This window comes from Aegilops tauschii, chromosome 3, assembly GCF_002575655.3.
Source record: "Aegilops tauschii subsp. strangulata cultivar AL8/78 chromosome 3, Aet v6.0, whole genome shotgun sequence".
Classification (NCBI taxonomy): Eukaryota; Viridiplantae; Streptophyta; class Magnoliopsida; order Poales; family Poaceae; genus Aegilops; species Aegilops tauschii.
Window position 1 is genome coordinate 8,144,912 of NC_053037.3, and position 27,544 is coordinate 8,172,455.

Consider the following 27,544-nt stretch of genomic DNA (forward strand, 5'->3'; position numbering starts at 1 on the left):
TTCCATACCTTGTGCTTGTCCTTTCTTGCCTGCAGATGAGGCTTCAGGGGCTGAGGGCAGTAGGTGTACCTATGTTTCTGCATCTTGCAGTTGCTACAGGTGATAGTTGCCATCCTTGATGTATCCTTCTTTGTTGGGACCTCAAATTGCCCCTTCCTCCTAGCTGTTTGCTTTCTGCCCTTCTTCTCTTTGAACACTGGTGGATCTATGTCAGCAGTTGGTGTCCTAGGCCAACAGTCAGGCCCTGGTACAGGGTAGATGATGTGCTTGTATGTCTCCTTATACAATGGTTTTTTGAAGAACTCATGCACATAGTCTTCACTCATGCAACAACTTCATCTTCTTGATGCAGAATGTCTTCTCATGAGCAATTGTGGATGCAGTCATGAAAAAAGGACACCCATTGTCCCTTTCTTTGCAATGCACAATGATCCTATCCTTGCAGTTCCTATGGTACTGGAAATTTCTAAGGATTCTGATATGAAAATTCCTAAGTGCTCTTCTAAACTGATACACATCAGTGAAGCACATACTCAAGCAAAGTTGGTCATGAGCATCTGGCTTGGTCTCATCATACCAGATCCTAGTCCTGGCCCTCTTGGCTTGACTCTTCCTTCCACAGGGCACTGGTAGACCTGACTCATCATCTGAATCACTAATGCCATAGTCCCCAGGGAAACAAGCAGAATCATCAGATGGAATGAAATCAGGAATTACCTCAATGTCAGCTTCATGGTGTGATCTTGTAGTGGGGCCTGCTTTGCCTACTTTCTTGAATGTTTGAGGAAGAGGTGTCTCAGGTTTTGTGTCTGAGTCCTCTGCCTCTGGACACATCTCTTCCACTTCTGTGTCTCCTTCAAAGTGATGCATAGGATCCTCTCTCTGTTTCCTTTTCTGCTTCAGCTTCTCAATGATTTCATTTTCCTCCTCATTACCTATGTCATGCTCTTCCTCCTCAATGATTTCATCTTCCTTCTCAATGATTTCATCTTCCTCCTCAGAGCAGTCCTCACAACAGTTCAAATCAACAAACACTTCATCATCAGAGGGGCCAACATCTTCCTGTAATTTCTCTTTGCCCTTTGCTTTCTTCAAATTCATGCTCTGTTGTGTGTTAATATATGCAGACTCTTCACCTGGCTCTACAACAGCAATAGGCACAGCATAGAGCTCTTCAACTGTGTCTTCAACAACAATAGGGAACAATACTCCTGCCTCATTTATAGAAATAATGTTGGAATCCCCCACATTACTTATAGGCACTTGTTCCTCCACAATATTTGACCTGTTAAACTCTCCTGGATTAGGCTCATTAGCCTTAATTACAGTTATGTTGAGCACCTTCTGCTCAGCATAATAGTCTAGCATCTCTTCCACACTATCTTCACTGTCAATAACCTGCATTCCTGCTGCCCCCTTTCCTTCTTCTTTCATATAGAACATGTAGTCAGCTTCAGTATATCCCTCTTCAGTCTCTAGCAGTGCTAACATGTTTATATAAGTAATTTCTGACAGAGAAATGGTCCTCTCCAAGTTGTCTCTCCCTTGAAAATGGTACCTTATTTCCCATATCTCATCATCCAAACTACAGAAAATTGAGGAGAATTAGTGCTTCATTGATTCTGTTTTAATAATGTAACATGTTATTCAGACAAGATATTAGCACTATCTTCACTGTCAATAAGGACTAAACAAAGCATTCATGCATAAAACCATAAACCCAGAGCTATATTTCCTACTGAAACATGTTGTACAGAAAAGATATTAACTATATCAGCTACAACACTTGAGTAAACAAACAATAATCTTCAGTAAACAAAGCACTAAAATCAAACTACCCTAAAATCTCCTAAAATCTAACAACCCTAAAATTTCCTAAAATCTAACAGCCCATTAACAACCGTACTGTAACATGATAGGTTTATATGCAATCTAACAACCCTAAAATTTCCAGTGAATCCAATGAAGAGAGGGGTGGAGGGGGAAGAAATCTTACCACACGCCGCCGAACCCTGAAGCCCACTGATGGCCTTCTCCCACGCCTGAAGCCCTGATCTTGCGTGCTAGGGCCGCCGCCGCACGACGCTCTATGTCCCACTCCGGCGGCGAGGGGGGCGAAGGGGATCGCTCCGGTGAAGGAGCCCGCTGCGTCGGCAAGCTACTGCTGCCGAACCAGTTGTCCACCTCCGAGAACCCATCGCCATCGCCTCCAGTCCCTCCGCCGCCTGCTGACTCGCCGCCGCCGCCGGTAGGTTTAGCCGCCGCCGCCATCGCAGGACAGAGAGAGAGACGGGGGAAAGAGGGGAGAATGGACAGAGAGAGAGCCGCGACCGCTTTGATTACGCGCGTGCCGTAACGGCCGTCAACCCACTCGCCGTCTGGCCTCGCCCACGTGGCACCTGACGGGTGGGCCAGCCCTGTCAGAAATCGGGTTAACTGCGGCAAACCGGTCATTTGTTTTTATTGAGAAAATTTACAAGTAAAGTGGTGGATTTTTGGGACGCGCTAGAAATGTGGTGGCAGTTGGATGCTTTAACTTCAAATGTGGTGGTTTTTTGCAATTCACTCTCAATTTCAAAACCAGCAAACCTTGGTCCCTCAACTTTTTAAACCGGATAAATTTAGCCCCTAATACCGTTTTAGGTGGGTTTTGTCCGACGTGGACATGGTTTTGATCAAAACTTTCGCATTTGACCGCCATGTCACCTTTGCCACCTGCTGCAGTCCCACCTGTCAGTGTATGGAAAAAAAAAAGGAACCGTAAAGTTATGGGCAGTCCGGCTCGAACCAGCGACGTCCCGATGGCAAAACGCACTTTCTTATACACACTGATGCGCTGTGCCGAGCCCACACGAATTTTTGTTAAACAAAATAGATTGACACTTTCTTATACACGCGCGCTAACAACAGAGCCCAGCCGGTGTGCCCTGTGATGTGCTGTGTGTGGTGCGCGACGGAAGGCCAGAGAAGACACCGCGTCGCCGCCGTATTCCTATTCCTTCGCAGACTTTTTTTTTGCGGGTATATTCCTTCGCTGACGTGTTGGGTGCGTGATGGAAAGTTTATGTACCGGCTAGTTAAGAGCAACTCTAGCAGACCCCGCATCTTGCCGACCCGCAAAACGCGTTTGCGGTTCACGCAAAACCGCTTTTGCGGGCTGGCTTGGGCTGGCACAGATACAGACCCCCCAAACGGATCCGTAAAAAAGTATATTCGCGGAATATACCTTTTTACGGATCGGCTTTGCGGGGTCTACTCTTTCCGCCGCTGCATCCCGCATATCATCGGCCCGCAAAAACCAAATCCAACATAATCCAACAATCGAAAACAAATTGAATTATTCAAATCAAACATAATCCAATAATCATCCGCATTACAAATAATTATTCAAATCACCGTAGCAAACTTAAATAATGCAATACAAAACTTGTCATGAACAAATACAAATGAATACAAAAAAATAGTCACTGTCCAGCCCTTTGCCAATGGTGCTCAATGAGATCCTCCTGAAGTTGAAAGTGTGTGTCTGCATTTTCAATCTCTTTGTATGTCTGAAGAAAAGCTCTAATGCGGTTTGGGTCTCTAGCTGGTTTGACACGGCTACCCACATTGTCGTAAAAGAATTCTAAGTTCATTCCTCTCTCATCTTCAAGAATCATATTGTGCAGGATAACACAGCATGTCATGATGTTCTTTAAGGTTTTCTTATCCCAAAAAACGAGCAGGACCACGGACAATGGCAAACCTAGATTGCAAAACACCGAATGCTCTTTCAATGTCTTTTCGGGTTGCCTCTTGCACCCTTGCAAATTCACATTATTTTTTTGTTTTTGGTTCTTTGATGCTCTTGACAAACGTGCACCAAGGAGGGTATATACCATCTGCAAGATAGTACCCCTTTGTGTATTCATGCCCATTGATAGTGTAGTTGCAAGCAGGAGCATCACCACTAGCAAGCCTAGCAAACAAATGAGACCGTTGCAACACGTTGATATCATTGAGAGTGCTCGGCATACCAAAAAAGTAATGCCAAATCCATAAATTCTCGGATGCTACGGCCTCTAGCACAATTGTTGCATCATGAGACTTACCACAATACATTCCTTGCCAAGCCTTCGCGCAATTTTTTCAATTTCAATGCATACAATCAATGCTACCTAGCATGTCAGGCCAACCTCTCCTCTCATTAGATGCCATCAATTTCTTTGTGTCATCTTCATTGGGTGCCCGAAGATACTCAACACCAAAGACACGGACGATCACTTTTGCAAATCTACGCACAGACTCAATTGTGCTATCTTCACCAATGCGAAGATACTCATCGGCATAGTCAGCCGGAATGCCACATGCAATCACCCGCATAGCTGCGGAGATTTTTTGATATGCACTAAATCCCTTTAAGCCCGCGACATTTCTTCTTTGAGTAAAATACCGGCAATTTGCCTCGCAAGCTTGAACAAGTTTCACAAAGAGGGATCGGCGCATTCGGTACCTTCTCCGGAAGAGGTGCAGAGGGTATGTAGGATTCTCCACGAAATAGTCCTGCATCAACATCTCGTTCCCAAGATGGCGATTCCGAGGAATGCACAGACGCCCGAAAGTTGATCCTCGCCTCCTCTTCCGGTGCTCGTCTTCATGCTCCTTCACGGCAAGCGCCATGACTAATGTTTGCTGATCTCAATATCCGAGTCGTCCGAATCGGACGAATCGGAGAGCAAGAACTTCTCGCACGGGCTCAACTCCATCTACACGCATACTAGCGCGTCAATCAACTACACGGCTCACAAAATTCACAAAAAAGGACTAACCGGTGGCGGGTGATCCTAGGCGGCGACGAGGGGGCGCGCTCGACGGTGGTCGATCCCCGGCAGCGGCGGCGACGAGGGGCGGCTCTTCTAGCCGGATCCGGGGGGTCGGGGCAGCGGCTCGGCGCGGGAGGGTGTGGGGCGGCCCCGCGGCGCGATTCCGCCCGCAGATATGGCCGGAATCGCCGGCGGCGGGCGGGGCGGAAGCAAGGGCGGGCGGCGGCGGAAGGAGGTGGAAAGCGCGCGGGGCTGAAATGTCCCTCCCGCCAACTGCTTCTCTCAGATGCAGGGCACCACAGCCGCGAGGGGGAAACCCGCGTTTTCCCGGGTTGGGGTCGGGATTTTGCCGCGCCCCTTAAAAATTTTTGCGGGCCGGGGCGGGATGCGGGCTCTGGTCGGGCAGTTTTTCTGGCCCGTACCCGCATTTTGGCGGTTATTTTGCGGGTCGGGGACGGATGCGGGGTCTGCTAGAGTTGCTCTAACCGACTTTTGGTGGTTAGCTTTGGTGTCCAGCCAACGCCCACATTTGGAGTTTGAATCTCCTAGGCGCTCTTTTTATAATGCACGTTCTTATTTATTTCCACTGAAAAATCATGTTCAAGTCGGATAAAAACCACCCAAGCTGGTATTAGGGACTAAACTTATCCGGTTTTGTAAGTTGAGGGACCAATGTTTGCTGGTATGGTATTAGAGTTGAGGGACCATTTCTATATTTTGAGAAGAATTGAGGGACTAAAAATATACTTTTCCCTTCAATTTATAGTCACATGTGAGCAGATTTCCTTTTTCAGTCATGTAAAACAAGGTATAATCTTCATGCAATTCCAAAGTTGTCATCCAAACAAGATTTGGTATTGAAACCTCATAGCCATTTCGATGGCCAATTCAGTGAACAACCGAGCAAGCGAATTCGTACTCGTGCTATTTCAGTCTTCTCACCGAATTGAAATTTCAGTCCAATTCAATGCGGAGCTTTCCAATACGAACATACAAACAAAGCATTAGGGGAACCGGAACCTAACATACCCTTAGAAAGCCGAGCAAAATATGCCCTAAAACTTAATTCGGGTTTCATTGTTGTACCATGATTTCCATTAGCTGCCGGAAAAGCAAGCCTCCGCGAAAGAATACAACAAAAACTTGCTAGCGGTTTTCCTCCGACTCCTTGATACCTCGACTACCAACGATGGAGAAACATGAAGTCCACCGCCACTATCGCCAGAGCATATTGTTGCCACCAGCGTCGCCTCAAATGTTCTCCGCGATCCGCCATCACCGCTATGAGAGCGTGCCATTTGCTCGTCACAACCCTCCATCTTGGAGTCTTGTGCAGAATTGCAAGAGTAATCTTGCCGCCGTCCTCCGTGGTTGTGCCGGCGTTTGTCTCATGAGAATCCGGTGAGACCTCAAATCAAAATATATCGCATACTGTATTAGTTTTCTTCAAAGTCAAATTTGTATATATATATTTTAATTTTTTGACCAAGGTTACAAAAACAACAACAACATATACACTACAGAATCGTATGTTCACATCCATGGGGAGTTCTATTTTCATTTTGTATTTGTTTGTGGGACTATTTTATAGTAGCAAATTCCAAAACCTTATCCCAAAGCTCGTCGTCTTCTTCCCGCAGCGGAGCCACACCCCGCTGCTCTCCCCTTCATATGTCTCCACACCCCGCTGCCACTCCCACACCCCACTCCCACCCCAACCCGATGGCTCTCACGACGCACCCGCCGCTCCAGCTCCGCGCGCGGCCCCCCTCGCTCGCCGCCGCCCACCGGCGCCGCGCGCTCCTCCCGCCGCGCCGAGCCCGCCCCTGCCGCTGCTGCGCCGGCGCCGACGCGGGGAAGGCGCAGGCGAGGCGGGCGTACCCGTACGACGAGATCGAGCCGAGGTGGCAGGCGCACTGGGAGGAGCGCCGCACGTTCCGCACCCCGGACATCGGCGACGGCCTCGACACCTCCAGGCCCAAGTGCTACATCCTCGACATGTTCCCCTACCCCAGGTACCTTCCCACTCCGTCTCTAGTTCGCAATCAAATTGTCGAGTTTACCATGAGTGAATATGTGGCTGGCTACTCCACCGCGAATTTGTGCTTCAATTGTGTATGCGTAGAAATGATGGTTCTGCAGTTTCAGTTTCTCCACCACTGCAGCGCTCGAATTGTTGGAGTTTATCATGAATTTCTCTAGTGCTGTACTGTACTGTACTGGCCTTGCAATGGCACGCAGTGGTGTAATTGGGCTGTGCTTGTCTGAGTCGTGCACTAGGATACGAGGCTCTAGTTTAGTTTTCTCTAGAATAATACTGTAATATGCAAGTATCCTCTGTTATGCAACTGCATAGAGCCAAATAATACGCAGGAAGGCGTCAATGCTGAAATGAAATTTATTCTTCCCGGATGCATAAACTTGTCCTGAATCGAATCCTACCCTGAAAGAGGATGCATGTTGTTCGTAGTTCACATGATTTATTAAATTGCTGTGCAGTGGGGCTGGGTTGCATGTTGGGCACCCCCTTGGATACACGGCGACCGACATTCTGTCGAGATTCAAGCGTATGAAAGGCTTCAATGTCCTGCATCCGATGGGATGGGACGCGTTTGGTCTTCCTGCCGAGCAGTATGCTATCCAGGTCATTTAAAGTCTCCTCTCCTCTGGGGGTCTCTTTATATCGGGATTGTTATTTTCTTTCTTTTGGTAAGTTTGGTGTCTTGCTGTGTTTCTGCATGATGTGAAATGTAACTTTGTGCGCAGACGGGAACCCACCCCAAGACTACAACTGCACGCAACATTGACCGCTTCCGCATACAGGTAATGCCTTCAATAATTTGTATATATACTTCATGGCTTCATGCTATGTTGCATCTTTTGCTTCTAAGGTCTAGTAGATATTACATATTTACAGTAGCCAGTCAAGTGTGCTCTCACGCTTCATTTTCAGGCTGCCAATTAGATATGCTTTGCACTTGCATTTCCAGTATACACAAAACAGATCACTTCTTGCCAGCTCCATTAGTTCTGGTACTAAGTAAGCTTCGGTAATTGAGCTACGTTGCCAGTATAGCAATATGTTTTAGCCAAACAAGATCTTGGTAATGGTCTAACCATGGATGCAACTGTTATAACTTATGACTGGTACAAGTTATCATAGATGAGACTTCCCCTAGATGCTTTGTAGGGTGCTTGTTTTGACTGATCAGAGCGAAACCATGGGTATTGGTTGTACCCCTGCCATACATGTTCCATGACTCATAGCCTGACACTTTTTCATGTACCATTGAAGCAACGCCTGCTTTCTATAAGTCCAGTTTACAATGAATGTACTCCTTTATTTCACGAACTATCGATAGAATGTTGGTACAGAAACGTGGTTGTTTCTGTGGAAACGGAAGTGAAAATGTTCTGTGTAGTACTTTGATCACTACTGGTTCATTAGGAGGATGTTTTCTTGTGTTGCAGCTTAAATCATTAGGTTTTTCATATGACTGGGATCGTGAAATCTCCACAACAGAACCAGCCTACTATAAATGGACGCAATGGATTTTTCTTCAACTACTGAAAAGAGGATTGGCTTACCAGGTCAGAGCTACTAGTATCCTTTCTTACTGCATCGTTCGAGTTCCAAAGTCTATCATTTGACTTGACATGCTCTGTATTTACTTTGTTTCAACTGATCATCTGCTTTGCACCATTCATTTTTAGGATTCTGTTTTTATGTGCTTAGTGTTGTATCTGTGGTTTTCAATGATTTTTAGGCTGGCATTGCTATCTTACAATCAGGCTGAGGTACCGGTCAATTGGTGCCCTGCTCTTGGGACTGTTCTGGCGAATGAAGAAGTAATTGATGGTGTCAGTGAACGTGGTGGTTATCCTGTTATAAGAAAGGTAAGTTGTAGAGCTTATCCTTTTTATCTATGTTCTGCCATGTCAATGAACCTGTTGCTCAGCACCTATCTGCAAAAAGGCATATTAGATTATCCACCTTATCTTTTGTTGTGTAGCCAATGCGCCAGTGGATGCTGAGGATAACATCTTATGCTGATCGACTTCTTGAAGATTTGGATGATCTAGATTGGCCTGAGAGCATAAAAGAAATGCAAAGAAATTGGATAGGGAGATCGGAAGGTGCTGAGCTTGAATTTTGTGCAGTTGACCAGGAAGGACATGATTTAGGTGCCAAATTGACAGTTTATACAACAAGGCCTGACACCATTTTTGGTGCAACGTGAGTATTCTGCCTTGTTTTTTAATCTTTATCAGCCAGTGCAGTTTCTAGATCCAGATGGACAATATTGAACTGCCTTTTGTTTTCTGCTGCAGATATCTTGTTGTAGCACCTGAGCATGTTTTGTTGCCGTCTCTAACATCTGAGGAACAACGTGCACATGTATGTTCTTTTTTGTTGTTTTGATAACTTTAGCATCATTCAACATCAATATGGACTAATTGGAAAAGCAGGTAGAGGAATACACAGAAGTTGCAGCAAGAAAGAGTGAACTTGAGAGAACTGAACTTCAGAAGGAAAAAACTGGAGTTTTCAGTGGTTCTTATGCTAAGAACCCAGCAACCGGGGAGATAATTCCAATTTGGGTGGCAGATTATGTCTTAGCAAGGTTTGTAAACTTATCTTTGTCTTCTGTGTCTTTTAATGTTGGGTTTTGCATCATCATTGTCGCCGTCGCGTTCATCCTCTTAAGTAAAACTCAAATGCTACAAAGTCTAGACTTCATTATAGTAGAAAACCTAGTATTCTACATGTAATGAATATGCAGAATACACTGCTTATTGCGACATTTGCTAAAGTTCAGCCGCCGTATCCGATTTGTCTACTTCAGTTTCCATATTGTTGTCATTATCCACTTTTCCCCCATTTCAGAGTTGCTTTATTCAGATACACGTAAAGGGGCATGGTATAATATTCAGTAAATTGGCCAATGGAGTTGGGTTGTTATCTCTGCATATTTTACTAATAATGAGAAAAATGAAACCTAGTTTTACACCTGTATTTACCTTTGCTCTTCCAAAGCTAACCTTAACTACTTTGCAGCTACGGCACTGGGGCTATCATGGCGGTGCCTGCACATGATTCCCGTGACCATGAGTTTGCCTTGAAATATGAACTTCCAATCATTAAGGTTGTAAGTCCACCCAATGGCAATTGTGACCCCGAGGAGGCTTATGCAGATGATGGTATCATGATAAACTCATCCAGTTCTTCATCTGGGTTAAATATCAATGGTATGCTTTCACAAGATGCTGCTTTAGAAGTTACTTCTTGGGTAGAGAGTAATGGATTTGGAAAGAAAAAGGTGCATTCCTTCCCCCCACTTCATTGTGTAGCAATGTTCTGCACACGTTTTTTCTGATGGACTAATTGAGCACACCTCATTACCAGGTAAACTACAAGCTTCGAGATTGGCTTTTTGCTAGACAGCGTTATTGGGGCGAACCTTTCCCTGTGATTTACCTTGATGATACCAATGAAATGGTGCCTCTTACAGAAAACCAGTTGCCTTTAACTCTTCCTGAATTGGATGACTTCACTCCCACTGGTACTGGGGAGCCCCCTTTGACCAAAGCAGCAGATTGGGTATGTGTTTCAACAATTTCTTGTGCTGAGAGTTTCTTATATCTTTGTGTAATGCTAAGAACTTCCCCTCCCCCCGAAAGATATTCTCTAGTTGTTGCATGTCTATAAATCATATTGGAACAAAGGTTTTCGGTTTAAAAAAGTGGAAAAAAGAGAAGAAACATAGTGTGTTAAGGTTGGAACAAAGGGAAAACTGCAAAGGCGAAAGAGTTAATCCCACTTCTATATTTTGTGAAGCTAAAATCATACATTAGGTAATATATAAACCGCAAAGATGACACAGAGAAACACAGTTCTCAAAAGTTGCATGTCACCTCCTTTAGTTAGATTGCTCTGCATATACATGTGTTTTTGAATGAGCAAACTGGAAAGAACTGGATAATGTAAGCATTATTTGCTTGATTTTTTTTGAGGAACACCATTGCAACTTGAGGGTCATGAGATCCAATGTAAGCTACTTATCGTTAGTAAATTGGCATGAAAATATGTATTGAGTTTCATTTAGTTTTGCCGATACATAGTATTTAAGCGCTTTGCTGCCTTTTCAGGTTAGAACCACCGATGTTTTAACTGGGAAGCCTGCAAGAAGAGAAACAAGCACCATGCCACAATGGGCCGGTTCATGCTGGTAAATTTTCTGATGTTGTAATTTCAACAATTTATACGGATTTAATACTCCATAATTACTTGTAGAAGTTCTGTTTTTTGTTAGGAACCTTTTTGTGGTGTACACAATTTGTCCTTTCTGTGTTTGCCAGTGACTTCTAAACCCTTACATTTTCCTATTTTGAAATGGTTATGCAGGTATTATTTGAGATTCATGGATCCAAAAAATTCCAGCACATTGGTTGACAAGGCTAAAGAAAGGTGCATCCTTCTTTCACATTTGATCTTCAGTAAGAGATGTGTGTGTAACTTCTTTTCTATATCATGCAGTTATTGGGGTCCAGTAGACATCTATGTCGGTGGTGCCGAACATTCTGTCTTGCATTTGCTGTATGCAAGATTTTGGCATAAGGTTCTGATTCTTATTCAATACAAAAACCTCCCCTTCTATTAACCCATTGAAGGCCACGGGAAAGTTCCTGGCCTATCTTATGTGATGTATACTATGGGAAACATATCTGAATTTGTTGATACCATTGTTATCAGCTTGTAACCTGCGTATCGTATGAGATTTTGCTAAAGGCGTGTTTGGTTTTTTTGTCCATTAAATCTAAAACAATCTGAGAGGTCTGAATCAGCATGTGCCCAACTAACATAATAACAATGCACAGTGGAATTTCAGCTCTTGTTAGCCGGATTCAGCTCTTAGGATACTTAGGGACCAATGCTTACTCTTTCTGGTTCACTACGCTTTTTCTCCCTGCTTGTATATTATATAGGCCTGTAGTACACAAATCTAGTACTCCCTCCGATCCATAATAAGTGTCGTAGTTTTGAACTAAGGTTGAACTAACTTTAGTTTAAAGCTGCAACAATTATTTTGGATCGGAGGGGGTAATATCTTTTGGCCTCATGTTTCTTTTGACCAAATGATCTCTCTACTTCTCTAGGTTCTGTATGATATTGGCGTGGTGTCCACTAAAGAGCCCTTCAAGTGCTTGATAAACCAAGGATTAATACTAGGAGAAGTAGGTGGAGCTACTTCTTTAAGGCATTCTACATCTTTGTCATGAATTTTTCTGGTCCTAAGTAATGGGTGTCGTAACAGGTTGAGTATACTGCATATAGAGACAACGAAGGCAAATGGGTTTCTGCAGACTCAGATTCAAGTCTGAGTGATTGCATCCAAGAAAAAGTACCAGCAGATAAGGTGTGTTCTGATCCTGTGTATTCATTTGGGTGATAGAAGTTTGGAGATTGACACTTGCTTGCTTCTATGTTCTTAAGATCACAAAAGTTGGAGACAATTATGTGCTGAAGGATGATCCAAACATACGTCTAAATGCCCGCGCATACAAAATGAGTAAAAGTCGAGGAAATGTCATCAACCCCGATGACGTGGTTTCAGAATATGGTGCCGACTCTCTCCGCTTATATGAGATGTTCATGGGACCGTTGAGGTACATCATTTCTTTTACTAAAGAAAGCTGCATTAAATTTTACAGATGAAATAGAACCATTTTCAGCAAGTTAACAGAAAATTTGATACATACAGAGATTCAAAAACATGGAGCACTGGTGGAATTGAAGGTGTGCATCGGTTTCTAGGTAGGACTTGGAGACTCGTGGTTGGCGCACCATTACCGGATGGATCATATAAAGATGGAACTATGGTCACTGATGTCGAACCAACCTTTGAGCAGCTCCGTGTTCTTCACAAATGCATGGCAAGGGTAGGTCACACAGTCACAGTTTTCACAAGGGTGAAATATAATTTTTTGCACTTATGCTCTCTGAAATGGAAACCATGCAACTTGTTTAGTTTATTAGAGTTGCCTGTCTGGTTGGGAAACTTCTACCATGTTTCAGCTAACAAGTAAAAGATAACAGAGGTGTTCGGTTTGGTGTGGAGAAAGAATTTATAAACTCATTCCACAAACCATACTGTCTTCTGTTTGAAATATTTCAAAACTCATGATTATTGCAGTATGGAGGCGGCCGAATGAGACGAAACCTTACTACCTTAATTGCACATTGATCTTTTTCCCTCAAGTTGTGTTGTTGTGATGATTACTTCTTCACTCCTGGCTAACGTCTATTATTCTGTTTGTAGGTTTCAGAGGAGATTCAGGAAACAAGGTTTAACACTGCAATTTCTGCAATGATGGAGTTTGTGAATGCAGCATACAAGGTAAATTCAGACATGCTGTGCATGCCTCCTTGAAGGATTAAGTTGCCAGCGTTCATATTACACATCATTTTTTCTAGTCCCAAAGATGGCAGAACAAAGTTTTTCTGTTGCGTCAGTTATGTGCAAAAACACCAAGTTATTCAAATCTGTGCAAGCTTTTTATGCAGATTGCTGTAACGAGCAACTGTGCACAAGTGCACATTCACTTTAATTCATGCAGTATTTCTTCGTTCATGCATTCAAGTCATACTTCGATAAAGTATTGGTAGGCACAGAATCTCTCGTAAAGCTGTCATTAGTAATTTCCATAGTTTTTTTTTTATGTCAGAATATTCAATTTTAGCGTAAATGGAACTAAAGGTTGCTTGGTTTAACACCCAAACGTGTAGCTTCTAGTAAACATGTTTTTAGCTTATCTGGTCATACAACCACATAATTGCTAGAAGAATCTGATGTGATGTTCACTTTATTTGCAGTGGGACACTCAACCGAAATCTGTTATAGACTCCTTTGTTCTGTTGCTATCACCTTTTGCACCACACTTGGCTGAGGAGCTTTGGTTTCGTCTTGGACACGCACAATCATTGGCTCATGAACAGTTTCCAGAGGTAAACTCAAACCTGTTCTACCTTCCTTTGGTACCAAGCGAGCATACATTGCTAATGCATTTAAGATGAAGATTATTAGATTTACCGGTTTGATTTTAATAGTTATTAGGTGGGATAATTATACTTTTTTTAGGAATGATAATTGTACATTTAAATAAACAAGATTTCATAAATGTTAGATAGCAGTTACTAACAAATTACCTTAGTCAAGATAATAAGGGCATCTTTTGGATCGCTAGTCTGGTATAAGTCTATGGATTGAAATTTCACATGTCAGTGTACTTTTTTATTATTTTAGCTTAAAGTATTTTGATCTCTTTCTACTCTGTGCAGGCAAAGAATGAGTATTTGAAGGAATCAGAGATTGTGCTCCCTGTGCAAATCAATGGGAAGACCAGGGGTACAATCCTTGTTGACAAGGAGTGCTCCGAGGATGATGTGTTCCAGATAGCAGCCTCAGACGACAGACTCTCCAAATATTTGGATGGAAAGGCCATCAGGAAGAGAATTTATGTACCTGGAAGGATCTTGAATGTTATACTAGATCAACAAAAGGCAAGGACGTGATTATTGTTCTGATTTTTTCCGATCTTTCCTGGGGTCCTGTCAGAGTAGTTGATAGAGTCTAGAGACTACTGAGACGCAGCAGATCTGTAAATTTCCATTCTTTTGTAGTACATTCTCTGCTATTGGGATGCATCTCTTGTGATACTCCTACGTTTAACAATTTATATTTATGATGGCTTCTCTCTTTGAATGTATTTTCCACTTAAGATCTGCAGAAGCTTTTTGAAGAAGTGAAACACAAGATTTCTCTTGTGGGCTACTAAAAGTACCACTGAACCTAACTCAGTATGTCGCCTGATTATTTTCCAAGTTTCTAGAATTCTGTTGTTGCTTCACATGTTGGCAAGGAGGATTTGACCATGAGCAGAATCCTCCTTGTCGTTACTCTACCAAAAAGGGGCTGGACCAACTAACTGAAACAGTATTTTCTTGAGTCTAACACCTAACATATCAACTGTTGCACTGATGTAGACCTTTACCCTGACCTGGGGTATCAGTGTCCACTAACACCAAATGGACTGATGCAACTAAGCTTCAAGCAGGTATCTCTTTAGGTTTCACTGTTATGTTCTTCTGATTTTTTTTGTTCATCATGCTCTGTTTTCTATACTAGATTTTCTTTGGGCGTGTCAAACTGTTATGAGTTCTGAAAAGGTATGTTCTCCATGATTGAGTCGTCTCCTTTGCAATATTTGTCTACCACTTTTTGTCTTGGGATACACTTTACACAACAACCCAATTTATTCTAGGGCGTAGCTGCTTATTCTGTTGGTGATCCCTAAGAGATCTTCCCAACAAACATTACCTGTTTAATGAGATGTTTGAACTAACAGAGCAGGTTAGAATATAAGGATAGAAGCAACTCAGGGAGTGTCATTGCTACTCATGTGAGGATCTCAGCATTGCAAGATGGCGACTGAGAAGAAAATAATCAGTCTTACTGTCAAGGTTGGTTTGGTGCTGTTTGCAGTATGCATTCTCGCGCCGGTTTCGCTCATGGTGTTGCTCAGGCACGCGGTTCCTCTGCAGACATGTAAGTTATTGTTTCATTGACATTTTGGTGTGTCGATGAATAGAGAGCGCTCTGCCGGTTGCTGTAGGAAAATCACATTTTGGGGTCTTGTTTCTGCCAGTTTTATGTTCATTTACTCTATTTTGTGTTTGCAGTGAGGTTGCTGTTTTCAGCTGGTTCAGCATCTTTGGTGGCTTGGGAAGAAGTAAAGATGTACTCTGCAAACAAAGGAGCGTTTCTGTGTGAGTGTGACATGTCGAGCCTAAGATCAGATGTATGCGAGCTGAAGGGCGATGTCCGGGTAATCCCCTCAAACATCACCATCATTGCCCTCCTCCACCCCTCTGTCTCTGAGAGTCGCCGGTCATGGAGGATGAAGCCGCACGCGAGGAAGAACGATGGCCACGCGCTCGCCAGCGTCACAGAGGTGTTGGTGTCGGTCACCCCTTCATCACCTCACGTTCCGGAATGCAAGGCCGAGAGTGCCGCCCCCGCGGTGGTCTTCTCAGTGGGCGCCTATGCAGGCAACATGTTCCATGACTTCACCGACGTACTCATCCCGCTCTTCATCACCGCCAGCCGGTTCCGCAGCGACGTGCACCTCCTTGTCAGCGACGCCCCACCGTGGTGGCTTGACAAGTACCGACCGCTGCTCCGGGGGCTCTCCCACCACGCTGTCATTGACATGGACAGGCAAAGCGCAGAGGTGCTCTGCTACCCTCATGTGGTCGTCGGCCTCAGCTTCCACAAGGAGATGAGTATCGACACCGCGAAGACTGTCGGTGGGCACTACTCCATGGCTGACTTTGCCCGCCTTGCCCGGAGATCCTACGGCCTCGAGAGAGATACGGCCATCCGGCTGCTACATGGCAGTGACAATATCAAGAGCCCGCGGCGCCCCAGGCTGCTCATCATTTCCCGGAAGACAACCAGGGCGTTCACCAACATGGGCGCTGTTGCACAGGCGGCAGCCATGCTTGGCTACGAGGTGATCGTCGGCGAGGCGGAGCAGCACTCGGACCTGCCTGCCTTTGCGCGGCTGGTGAACTCGTGCGACGTGCTGGTGGGCGTGCACGGTGCTGGGCTCACCAACCTGGTGTTCCTCCCGCCGGGGGCTGTGGTGGTGCAGGTGGTGCCGCTGGGCGGGCTGGAGGCCATGGCGAGGGACGACTTCGGGGAGCCGGCTGGAGACATGGGGCTCGGTTACGTGCAGTACGGCATCTCCGTCGGGGAGAGCACACTGGCGGAGCTGTACCCACGCGACCGCCGTGTGCTGAGGGACCTGGCGCTCCGGTCGGAGTACCTGGTCAGCCAGAACGTCACGCTCGATGTCGCTCGGTTCAGTGGCGCCTTGTCCCGTGCTCTGGAGCTTCTTCACCATTAGAAGACACTCCGCAGGGCGTAGATTGTTTACAAGATAATTTGTCTAGTGTTTTACTACTGCAGTAAAATAAAGGGTCTGGCTAAATCTTGTGTGAGCTGTTGGATCGCTGTCACACGGTCACAAGGCAGATTTGAAGGCCAATCTAGCGACTAAACTCTCTCACTCAACTAAGGATTAGCAATTCCATAAGAGGAAGTGAAACGGAACACAAATTGGAACAACCAAGGATGAATCAGGTATCTCTTCAGATTTTACTATTGTGTCGATTTGAAATTTTTTGTGCACCATGCTCTGTTCTCTGCATATAATTTTATTTTGCTATGGGCAATTGTTATGAGCTGTGAAAAAGGTGTGTAAAGCGTAATACGTTTTGAAAGATTTCTCTGCTGTTTCTGTCGGAGGATACACTTCAATATGTAACCATGCTGTTTTCACTTTTCACTGTAAATAATGGATCATTTAAGATTTCTGGTACTCTGTACTTCACTTTATACTGTAACAAATCTGGAGACTTTCAACCACAAATGCATGCTACTCCTGGTTCCTACCAACCCAGAAGGTGGGTGAGACACATAATTTGCTTCATTTGTTACTTTCCCTGGTGGTGTTTTCTCATCCAATTTTACACTGACATCCATAATCTATTCTAGGCCTTAGTTTCCTATCCTGTTTCTCCCAGCAAATGTTACTTGTTCAGTGAGATGTTTGGAGTTTGGACTAATAGAGCAGGGGGAGAAGGATACAAGCATATAAGCAAGGAGTCGCATTGCAACTCCTGTGTGGATCAGTTAATTGATGAGATAATCTTTGTGTTTGCCACAATAGAATTAGGCCGACAACCTTTGTGTACATGAAAATGTTCTGCCCGTTCCAATTATGTACATCGTATTATATATGAGAGATTCTCGTTATTCTCAGCCTTGCAATCTCAGACCCTCGAAAGGCTCAATAATAATAATTTGCTTCAAACTAAGTTTTAAAAATTAACTTTCTGCATGCAAAGTCTTCTGCTCACAACTAGAATCTTCACACATAATCAATTTCTACCATTGCTATTCCTTGCTGGCATCCAACCACAACCCTACATAAATCAGTATGTTGTTAGAAATTTCATATCAGCAAAAACAAAAAATAAACATGCATGGTATGGAGTGTGAAGCAAACAAGTGATTTATAACTTGTGGACATACAATTCATATATACATATCAAACGAAATGAAAATGAAAAAGCAAAATGCACAATTGTGCAGCCAGGTAATATAATACCACCGTCACTGTCACTGAAAATAGAGTTGTAATGTATTTTACACATCTCTATTGCAGTATGATTAATCATTATTGTTCACATTGATGTATATTTGATTTATTTTTTCTGTTCATTACTAAACTTTGTAGGAATAATGAGTAAATTAAACGGACAATAGAACAATTCATTACCTTGTTGATTCCTGTGTGTATGCAAGTGCAGTAACTGCACCGAGGTTAAGGCGAATTATGTTCTCAAGTCTGTAACATTAGAAAGACCACTATCAACTTCTAGGAAAAACATCAACAGAGTTTCATAAATAGAATTGGTCAGTTTTAAACTCAAATCAATTAGGCAACTATGTGTACCATATTGTCTCAATCCTAGGAACCTGCAGTCTTGTATATCAACCTTGTGTCCCAGAACAATACATCTTTAGAAATTGCTATTTGTTTCACTAGTAGAAAAGGGGGCTTTTGTCCCGGTTGGTAAGGACCTTTAGTCCCGGTTTTTGAACCGGGACTAAAGGGTCGTTACTAATGCCTCCCCCCTTTAGTCCCGGTTCTTACACGAACCGGGACTAAAGGCCGTCCACGTGGACGCAGCCTGAACCAGGACTAAAGGAAATTTTATGATATTTTTTTTGAAATTTTTTTTTGCGATTTTTTTTTGATTTTCAAATTTTTGAATTATTTTAACCTCTAATCTCTAATCACCACCCCTCATCACTGCTCAATTTATCCTCTAATCTCTAATCACCCCTCATCATTCCAAATCATCTAACTACCCGGACGGTCACCCATCCTCTCACTACTCCGGCCTAAGCACGCTTAACTTCCGGGTTCTATTCTCGCTCGTTTCCAAGTCTGCACTTGTTGTTTTCCTGACAATAGTAAGATGTCAATTCTATTAACTCTCAGGAATTTAGTTCGAGCATGAAGTGACACATTTCACTGTTTGAGTCTGAAACTATTGTTTTAAAAAACAATAATTATTTAGTAACACTAATATTTATGGAATAATTAGTTTGACCATTGTTTGACCACTGTTTGACCACTGTTTGACCAGATTTGACCAAAATTCAAAAAAACTGAAATAATTATTTAGTAACACTAATATTCTAGAATAATTAGTTTGACCATTGTTTGACCACAGTTTGACCACAATTTGAAATTTTTTTGCCTCTCTAGATCTTAAAAGCCCCGTATCTTTTTTTTCTGTTAGGTTTTTGAGGATTTTGAGTAGATGATTTTTCATATAAAAAACTTTTTCATCCGAGTTCGTATGCAAAAGTTATGCCCATTTTAAAAATTCCAGAGAGATTTTGCAAATAAAGTCGAAATTCATATTTGTTAATTTTCCCAACAACTAGACCACATATCACATGGGGAACTTATTTTATTTTATTTTTTTGACATTTCCATCATTTTCTTTTGTTTTTTCTAAAACTGAAAAGGCGGTCCACGGGGGGGGGGGGGGGGGGGGGGGATGGGGGGTAGAGTTTGTTGGGCCCTTTAGTACCGGTTCGTGCCATGAACCGGTACTAATGCCTCAAAGCCCATTAGTACCGGTTGGTGGCACCAACCGTGACTAAAGGACTAATGGGCATCGCACCCTTTAGTCCCGGTTCGTGGCACCAACCGGGACTAATGCCTTAGCCGCACGAACCGGGACTAATGTGAATATTGCCCTGTGACGAAAGCCCTGTTTTGTACTAGTGTTTGCTCAATTCTTAGAATGAATTAATTGTAAAATAGTATTTGCTACTACCTCCGTTCCTAAATATTTGTCTTTTTAGAGGTTTCAAATGGATTACCACATACGGATGTATATAGACATATTTTAGAGTGTAGATTCATTCATTTTGCTCCGTATGTAGTCACTTGTTGAAATCTCTAGAAAGACAAATATTTAGGAACGGAGGGAGTAGATAATAAAGGCACTCCCAACATAGATATTACTCTAAATCCATCTCTAGTTCTCTTCATGCCATCTATCAACATTACCCCAATACACAGTAAGCATATGTTGTAGGCTTGTAGCTAACTCCACATGATAAATACTGACACAGCCATCTTCCAGTTACTCTAGCTACGAATCTCTTGAACAGATGTATCTATTACGTAACCTAGCGCACTCTGTCCTATAACGCTAACTCATCTCCTAATGGAATCTTGCTAATACAAAACTACATGTGTATAACTTGGAAAAGGGCATAGAAACAGATAGAAACTTCTGAATGAAAGTTGAAAAGGAATGCAGCCCCATTTTCTTTTGAGAGGGTAAGATTTTGGTGCACAAAGGGGCGACGACCTATAACTTTACTAGGTTTTGTTCCCTTGTTTTTTGCGTAATATTTTTGTCCTAATATGAATACAATCCATGGAACTTTTATAACAACTCAAGTCGTCTTACAAACTGACAAAGTCAAATATTTGTAAATTTGTCTGTCAGTTTAGCAAAAAATACCAACATCAACAACACTGATTGGTATTACTGGATTTATATACTTCCTTATTGTGTACTCTTTGTCTTCAAACAACATATTTTTCAAATGAACGGTTAGTCGAAGTGTCATTATAAAGACCATGCAAGTGTATAAAAGGATCCAAATTTTGACAGTAGGTAGTTGACAGATGAAATGACATCTGAAAAAAAAACTGGCCATCAAACAAGCACCTACCTAAGAGCATCTCTACCCAATCCCTTATAAAGCTTTAGAGTAAAAATTCGGTCTTACTCCTCTAAAGCGCACCTAACCTGTCCCTTATCTCCTCTAAAGCGCCTGGTCGCCCACCACTGGAGTAAAAATTCCTCCACTCCCACCGCTCGACCTTATCCATTCCGGCATCGCCCTAGCAACCCACATCCCCCCTCCAGCGCGCCCCCGCATCCACTCCGCTGCCGCCTCGCCACCCAAATGGTCGGATCCAACCGCCGCCGATCAGAAGCGTCGATCCATGTTGCCACACGCAGTCCCGAGCCAGGGGTCACAGTGGTGTGTCCTCCTCCCGTGGCGACACGTCCCGCTCCTTGACCTGCCACCACCGCAGGTGCCGTCGAGGAGGTACCTCGACGTGTGGCAGCAGGCGTGGGGGATGTGGGTGGTGGAGATCAGCAACCGCGAACCCACCAGTGGACTTGGATCGCTTCCTACCACTCGGCGGGCGTAGACGGCATGGGTGTACCACATCATGCCGTTGCGCCTTCACGGTGCAAACACGCAGCTAAACTTCCCCAACGGCTTGCCAAATTCGGCCCCTGTCGACCCTCAAGTGGCCTCCGTACGCATGTTGCTGGAAGACCGAGAGGCCCGCAAGTGCCTCGAGGCAATGCGCACCGACGAGGAGTACATGGAGGGGCTCCATCACCCGTACCCGGAGCGCATTGAGGAAGAACACTGGGAGTACGAGCACTATAGGTCTGGGGCAACGACGCTCGACCTTTGCTCCAGCGATGGCTCAGGTCTGGGTCCGACAGCGACGGAGCAGGCCATAGTGTTGGCGGCGGAGCGGGTGCTCTAGCCCCATGACAGACGAGGAATGGGATAGGATGATGGCCGAGATCGCCGATGTTGACCGGTTTGTTTAACTTTTATGCAATCTTAGTTTCTATTTCATTTAATGTTATGTAAACAGTTTATGATAGTGGTTGAATCGAGTTCAAATGAAGTTTGAAGGACTAGTTTGAATCAAATTTACACTGAATTTGTGTTCAATTTTTTTTGAAGGAGTTAAGTTTAAGGGATCGGCAAGAGATCCCTTTTTATTTAGAGGGCAAATGTACTCTTCTAAAGGATAGAAGGCCATATACTCTTCTAAATTATTAGGGACCGGTTTATTGATGCTCTAATCGCGAACCTAGGTGTGGTAGTGTGCATCCTTTTGCAACCGTGAAGGTAAGATATGTGAGGAACCACCAAGACAAACAAACACTTTCCGTAATCTTGTACTTGCATACCCTAAAAAAAGTCAAGCATCTATGAGTCATTCACCATAGTGTTAGTAGTATATAAAAGAGCCTTACCTATATCTGGTGCTAGTCGGCTTCCATATTTGCATGGTCCCATCAAGGGAACCTGTTACTAATACTTCATGTTTGGTGTCCCAACAAAAAGCAGTGAGACGGTTTGTATGTCCTTCTAGCGTGCCAACATAGTTTGGCTCATCATCGTTCCAATCCCATACCTTATTGAACAACATGTCAGAATAGAGTTTTATTATTCCATGAAGAAACATGCAAGGCACTATAATAGTCACACATGTGTAATACCTTTGCAACACCATCTGAAGAGCCGACAACCAGAAAATATCGAGCATAGTAAAGTTGTTTGTCTTTGAGGTAGTGCAGACATAGCAGACCATCGGGATGCGCATTGAGCGTGTGGATGCAATTTTCAGAGTTAATGTCCCAGATCTATAAATTGTAACAAATGTAAGGTTTAAACAACATAGGTTCTACTAAAAACTATGTGGAAATTTGGTCACTGAATTCATAAGAGAAAACAAAACCTTGACTCTGCCATCCAGGGAAGCACTCGCAAAGCAATAGGTGTACCCCGGGCGAAACATCACTTGTGTGACTCTATTATAGTGCCCCCTAAATGTTCGCGTACATTCCCAGTGCTTGGCCCAGTTCCAAAGCTTAATCAGGTGATCATCAGATGCAGACAGCACCAAAGGAAAACTCCGATGCAAAACCAAAGACATGATATTGTTCTCATGAGCTCTGAAGTTCTTGACTTCTTCCATCGTATCGTAACTGTACATGTGAATGTACCCATCGCCATCCCCAGTTACGAGCCAATGCTTTGCTTCGATAAATTTGGCGGAATATACTACAATTGGAAACATACTGTTATAATGGTGGTTCATGTGGAAAGAAAGTTAATTCATGAACCTAAATTGTGCTCCCGTCTTCAAGTTTATTTAAAAGGGATAAGACGAAATTAAGAGACTTGCAACAATAAAACAAAAACTATTATGAAAACAAGTTCATTGATTGAGCAGTGGGTCTAAGATTTTTTTCCTGTAAACTAAATATATTTCATGAGTAGAGAAATGTGGATACACAAGTCAGAAGTGTGCCTGGTTCTCCCGGACTAACTTCAAAGGATTTCACCGTTTCCTGCACAAGAAGAAGGCCACTATTTGATCAGTATAGATGATCTAGGTCACTATATTGAGCATCATCGCCATGTTCTCTTGGATGCATGTTTCTGATCTTGAAAGTATTTAAGATCACATTGTTTGGATGGTTTAGGGTACCTTATTCTGGTAGTTCCAAATGCAAAGAGTACCCCTCTGGTTGGTCGTCAATATCCTGCACTTCACATGGGGAAATCAAAACATGCTACACGCATGCCCACACAAAGAAGAAACTAGTAGGGTCGGAACTCACCAAGGCTCTTTCGGATGCACATCCATGGACAGCACCTGGCTGATTGGATGAACATCGACGGACAGCACCACTTGGCGATTCTTACTGGCTATGATCTGAAACAACCAAAGTTAGAGGAATCCTCACACATGCGAACTGACTCATCGGGTAATGATTGAAGATAAAATAAATGATTAAGTAACCTGATTAGGGGTGGTCTCTTCCGGTGGGTCACAAACAACAGGCAACATCATCTCTTGCACCTCATGATTGGTGTTCTCAAAAAAGACGGCAATGGAGTCTAGGTCGAGATTCCTGAGATCATTCTCGCGCATTGTGATGCTCCTCAAGGTCAGAAACTCGTTGCTATTAGATGGTAGCTGCTTCGTCTGCTCGCGCACTATCATGTTGATAGTGTAGGTGCACTTTGATGGTACAACGCTACAAAGGGGCAGCTCAGTATGGTACCTCCCTGGGTTATGCGTGAGAAGCTGGAAGGCGATACTCTCATCCTTGTTGTTTGTTAGGCACAGTGGGCGGGAGGTCAACCTTGTGGGAGTGAGAGGGAAGCAGAGCCACTGGGGTTGCACGCTCAACAGTAAGATGGGACCGACTCCTGGCTAAAAAAGGGAAACATTCGAACATAGAGGTGCTTTAGCAGGAACAGAAAATGAAGAGCACCCCCCCCCCCCCCCCCCGCGTCGCGTCGTCGCTCTGCCTCACTGGCAGGACACCCCACCCTACGTAAGGATGTCAATTTTACTCATGGGTATGGGTACCCGCGGATACCGTGCAGGGTATGGGAACAATTTTATGCCTGAGGGTAGTACCCATACCCTACCCGTTAAGTCATGGGTAGAGCACATGTATAGCCTTTTACCCATGTATATACACATGCCCTACCTGTTTATACTCATATGTGAACCTTACCTGTGATTCACAAGTGTACCTATATTAAAGTTGTGTCGTGAGCTTGTGAACCTATGTTAAAGTTATCACCGGTTGTTAATTTGAATTGAGATAATTGACATGTACTCATCTATCTGTTATTGAGTTGAGATCAATATTTTTTACTCAAATATGCTATAGATGAATGTAAAATTGCAAATAAGTTACATACTATTTGATCTACCCGTGGAGTATCCAATGGGTATGTATACGTGTCGGGTATGGATACGGGTAAAGTTTCATACTCATGGATACAGGTATGAGCAGAATTTTGTATCCATTGACTACACGGGTATGTGCATGGTATTGCTCTACCCGCCCTATACCCTACCCCTACTCCCAGCCACACCACCTACAGGGCCAACCCACATATATCCAGGACGTATATGTTTGATCTACAGTGGCAAGACAAAAACAATGGGCCCTTCTTGACACACAAAGCTCAAAATATTTTATTCTGTTTCAAAAGCAAAGTAAATATCCAGTGCATAGCATATATTGATGATGTTTGGCGGAAATGCAAACTGGCTCCCGAGCTCATATAGTCTCGAAATCTCTGCCGACCAGTGTCCTTGGGATTCGGTGCAGCTGTTGTATTCCAGGACGTATATGTTTATTAAATGGCGATTTTTTAGACACTGGCCCATGCACAGCCCCACGCAGTAAATGCACCTGGCAGTACTCCGTGAACGAACGACCAGATGGTTCCTAACGGCTAACGTTCTCCATCGTAACATGCATGTCTATCTAGCTCAGCTGCTCAGGTACGGCGGGCCTAACATATGCATTCGACCTAGTAGAACCGATATTTAAATGTATTTTTATCTTTTAGGGCATCTGGAATGGAGAAGCGCCTATTTGGACGCTTAGATAATAAAAAATCAATTATGAAGGTAGCGTCAGTAAAGGAGTCTGTTTTTTTCCTAATCATTCAGTATAGGAGTCTCTTGGCACAATGCTAGAGCGCCTATTTGAGCTAACAGATTTTATTCTCCCCAGACATGGCTATACTACAGGAATCAACAAAGAAATGGCTGACGGCAAATTCTCTAATTTCAGTAGTGCTAGCAGGCGCTCGAGTGCCCGTGAGTGGAAACTAGCGCCCATCCAAAAATGGAAGGAGCAGCTGACGTGCATGACGCAGTTCACTAAAAAAAATCTTGTCCTTACGTGCATTTATTTGGGTATCCAAAAAGTTTTAAAACTATAACTTTTGATTTAAGCATCGAAATTTAATTTCGTTTTCACAGCTGAGTTTCTCGCGGCGAGTTCTTCAAAACTAGATCTCATATAGATAGGTTTGTTGTACTTGTATTCGAGGCAACTTTGGGTACAATGAAGGCAACTTTAGTTCTATAGGAAAGCAACTTCATTTTTTCCTAATAGAACTGCTTATTAGGTTGGTTTGTGTATAAATGAAAAAATCACACAAAACATGATGCACCTCTAGTGCTACATATAAGTAACTTCATAGCACTATGTTTATCAATGGATTTTGCTAACATTATCAAACTTGGCTACCATGGTTGCTCAGTTCACTACCATGCATATTCAATTGCTTATCATTGATGCCCAGTTGCCTACAATACTATGGAATTGGCCTACCACTGATGTCCAGTTACCTGCTATTGATAATTAGTTACCTATCTTGCTGCTTAGTTTTCTAACTTTGCAAATTAGTTGCCTATAAAACTATGAAGTTGCTTATCATTTTTTTTCTTAAGTTGCCTAAAAGACTATGTTGCCTATCTGGCATTACTATTTCAGTTGCCTACAATACATTAAAAGGTTGTCTATCAATGTTGCTAAGTTGCCTATATATCAAATTAAGTTGCGTACCACACCGAGAATGTATTGTATGCAACTTAGGATAATGTTGGGCTACTGACTAGTCATGGATGGCAACTTAGGATAATGTTAGGCTTCCTTGGAAAGTAAGTTTCCTATAGCACTATCAACTTGGAGATAAAACTAGTTATGAAAGAATACTTGTGTTATGCACTCGAGTGCCTCACAAAAAGGTTAGCAACTTTTGTGTGTATTTATACAACTCTAGTGCACTCACCAGACAACTCATGTGTACTCTGACTTGGTATCTAGAAAAAAGAAACCACATATGAAAAAGGCTAAGTTCACCATTAATGGGTCTATTGGAGGCAAAGCAAGAACAATAACTTTAAGATCGTTATACACTTGAGTATCCCACAATTTTTTTTAGCAAATTTTGGCGTGTTTTTGTGCAACTCCACTGCATTCAAGAAGCAACTGACATGTGTTTTCCATCATTATATCTGGAGATTCAATGATTTTTGCAGGAAACTCTTGCCAAAAATATGAACAACTTGTGTAGGGCAACTGTCTGACCCCCCCCCCCCCCAATGAAACTTCTAATCACCCCTATACAACTTCTCATCTGTCCCCACTCATGCAACCAGTCAACACCCGCGACTTGGCTAGCCAACACCCACGCGCTCAGTAGCGTTGGCGGACAGACTCCCCCAGGAAAGAAAAGAATAAGGCTCTCATACCATCCATCCTCACATAGTTTTGAAATTTGAAATCATGATAGACAATCGATATCCCACCAATATTGTAGGCAACTTAGGTCCCTTGATGGACAACTTCCATAGTATTTAGGCAATAGGGGATGTAGAAAACGTCGTAGCAATAGAGACAACTTTGTTTCTAAGGCAGACAACTTAGAAGCCATGTTAAACAACTTTCCACTCTACAGTAAGCAACTTTTACAGTATCGTAGGCGACTAAACTATCTAAAACTTAGTATTCGACGTATGCAATTTAACAACCATGGCAATCATAGACTACTGCACACAACTATTAGTAGGCTAGTAGGTGAATTTACTATTACACACAATGCAATTCATCTAGCACCAAAGTTGCTCCTATTTAGAACTAAAGTTGCCTCATCTAACATCAAAGTTGCTTTTGGAAAAAATTCAAAACATATTCTTATGGGATCTAGTTTTGAAAAGTTCAATGAATTTTCTTGTACTGGAATTATGCATGTTATGTCATCATTGGGTTCATATGGTTGGTGGGACCAGTTGGAGAAAAATTAACGTACTGTAGTAGAGGGATCTTTTCATATATGGGCAACTTAGGATGATGTTAAGCTACTCGTTAGTCATGGCAGACAACTTAATTAGGATATTGTTAGCTTACCTCGGAAACTAAGTTT

At 43.2% G+C, this 27,544-nt stretch overlaps 3 protein-coding genes and 1 pseudogene across 6 annotated transcripts in view; 2 read left to right on the top strand and 2 right to left on the bottom strand.

Moving 5' to 3' along the window:
• Positions 1-3,464: 3,464 nt before the first annotated feature.
• Positions 3,465-4,362, bottom strand: LOC141042593 (uncharacterized; annotated as a pseudogene).
• A 2,102-nt stretch (positions 4,363-6,464) lies between these two features.
• LOC109776405 (leucine--tRNA ligase, chloroplastic/mitochondrial) lies at positions 6,465-14,590 on the top strand. Of its 2 annotated transcripts, XM_020335044.4 has the most exons (20): positions 6,465-6,817; positions 7,302-7,446; positions 7,569-7,625; positions 8,274-8,393; positions 8,595-8,699; positions 8,816-9,039; positions 9,135-9,201; positions 9,273-9,427; positions 9,862-10,123; positions 10,210-10,404; positions 10,953-11,032; positions 11,209-11,271; positions 11,341-11,422; positions 11,961-12,038; positions 12,119-12,220; positions 12,298-12,470; positions 12,566-12,743; positions 13,124-13,201; positions 13,678-13,809; positions 14,143-14,590. In XM_020335044.4, exons 1-20 carry the CDS (start codon positions 6,474-6,476, stop codon positions 14,374-14,376), a joined length of 2,874 nt encoding a protein of 957 aa, XP_020190633.2. In that variant the 5' UTR covers positions 6,465-6,473; the 3' UTR covers positions 14,377-14,590. The 2 variants fall into 2 exon arrangements, with proteins under 2 accessions (XP_020190633.2, XP_020190632.2); XM_020335043.4 differs by having other exon boundaries at positions 11,209-11,422.
• A 256-nt stretch (positions 14,591-14,846) lies between these two features.
• LOC109776406 (alpha-1,3-arabinosyltransferase XAT3) lies at positions 14,847-17,246 on the top strand. Of its 2 annotated transcripts, XM_045234532.1 has the most exons (3): positions 14,847-15,030; positions 15,210-15,409; positions 15,544-17,246. In XM_045234532.1, the coding sequence occupies exons 2-3, from the start codon at positions 15,286-15,288 to the stop codon at positions 16,770-16,772; spliced, it is 1,353 nt and encodes a 450-aa protein (XP_045090467.1). In that variant the 5' UTR covers positions 14,847-15,030; positions 15,210-15,285; the 3' UTR covers positions 16,773-17,246. The 2 variants fall into 2 exon arrangements, with proteins under 2 accessions (XP_045090467.1, XP_045090466.1); XM_045234531.1 differs by having other exon boundaries at positions 14,847-15,409.
• A 278-nt stretch (positions 17,247-17,524) lies between these two features.
• LOC109776407 (uncharacterized) overlaps positions 17,525-27,544 on the bottom strand; it is a 40,330-nt gene continuing 30,310 nt past the window's right edge. For both annotated transcript variants that reach the window (XM_073509795.1, XM_073509796.1), the window contains 8 exons: positions 23,419-23,513; positions 23,286-23,340; positions 23,106-23,145; positions 22,530-22,855; positions 22,291-22,434; positions 22,045-22,205; positions 18,210-18,278; positions 17,525-17,853 (listed from right to left, as the gene is read on the bottom strand). In XM_073509795.1, the coding sequence (XP_073365896.1) occupies positions 17,799-17,853; positions 18,210-18,278; positions 22,045-22,205; positions 22,291-22,434; positions 22,530-22,855; positions 23,106-23,145; positions 23,286-23,340; positions 23,419-23,513 (945 nt within the window). In that variant the 3' untranslated portion in view covers positions 17,525-17,798. The remainder of the gene's footprint in view (positions 17,854-18,209; positions 18,279-22,044; positions 22,206-22,290; positions 22,435-22,529; positions 22,856-23,105; positions 23,146-23,285; positions 23,341-23,418; positions 23,514-27,544) is intronic.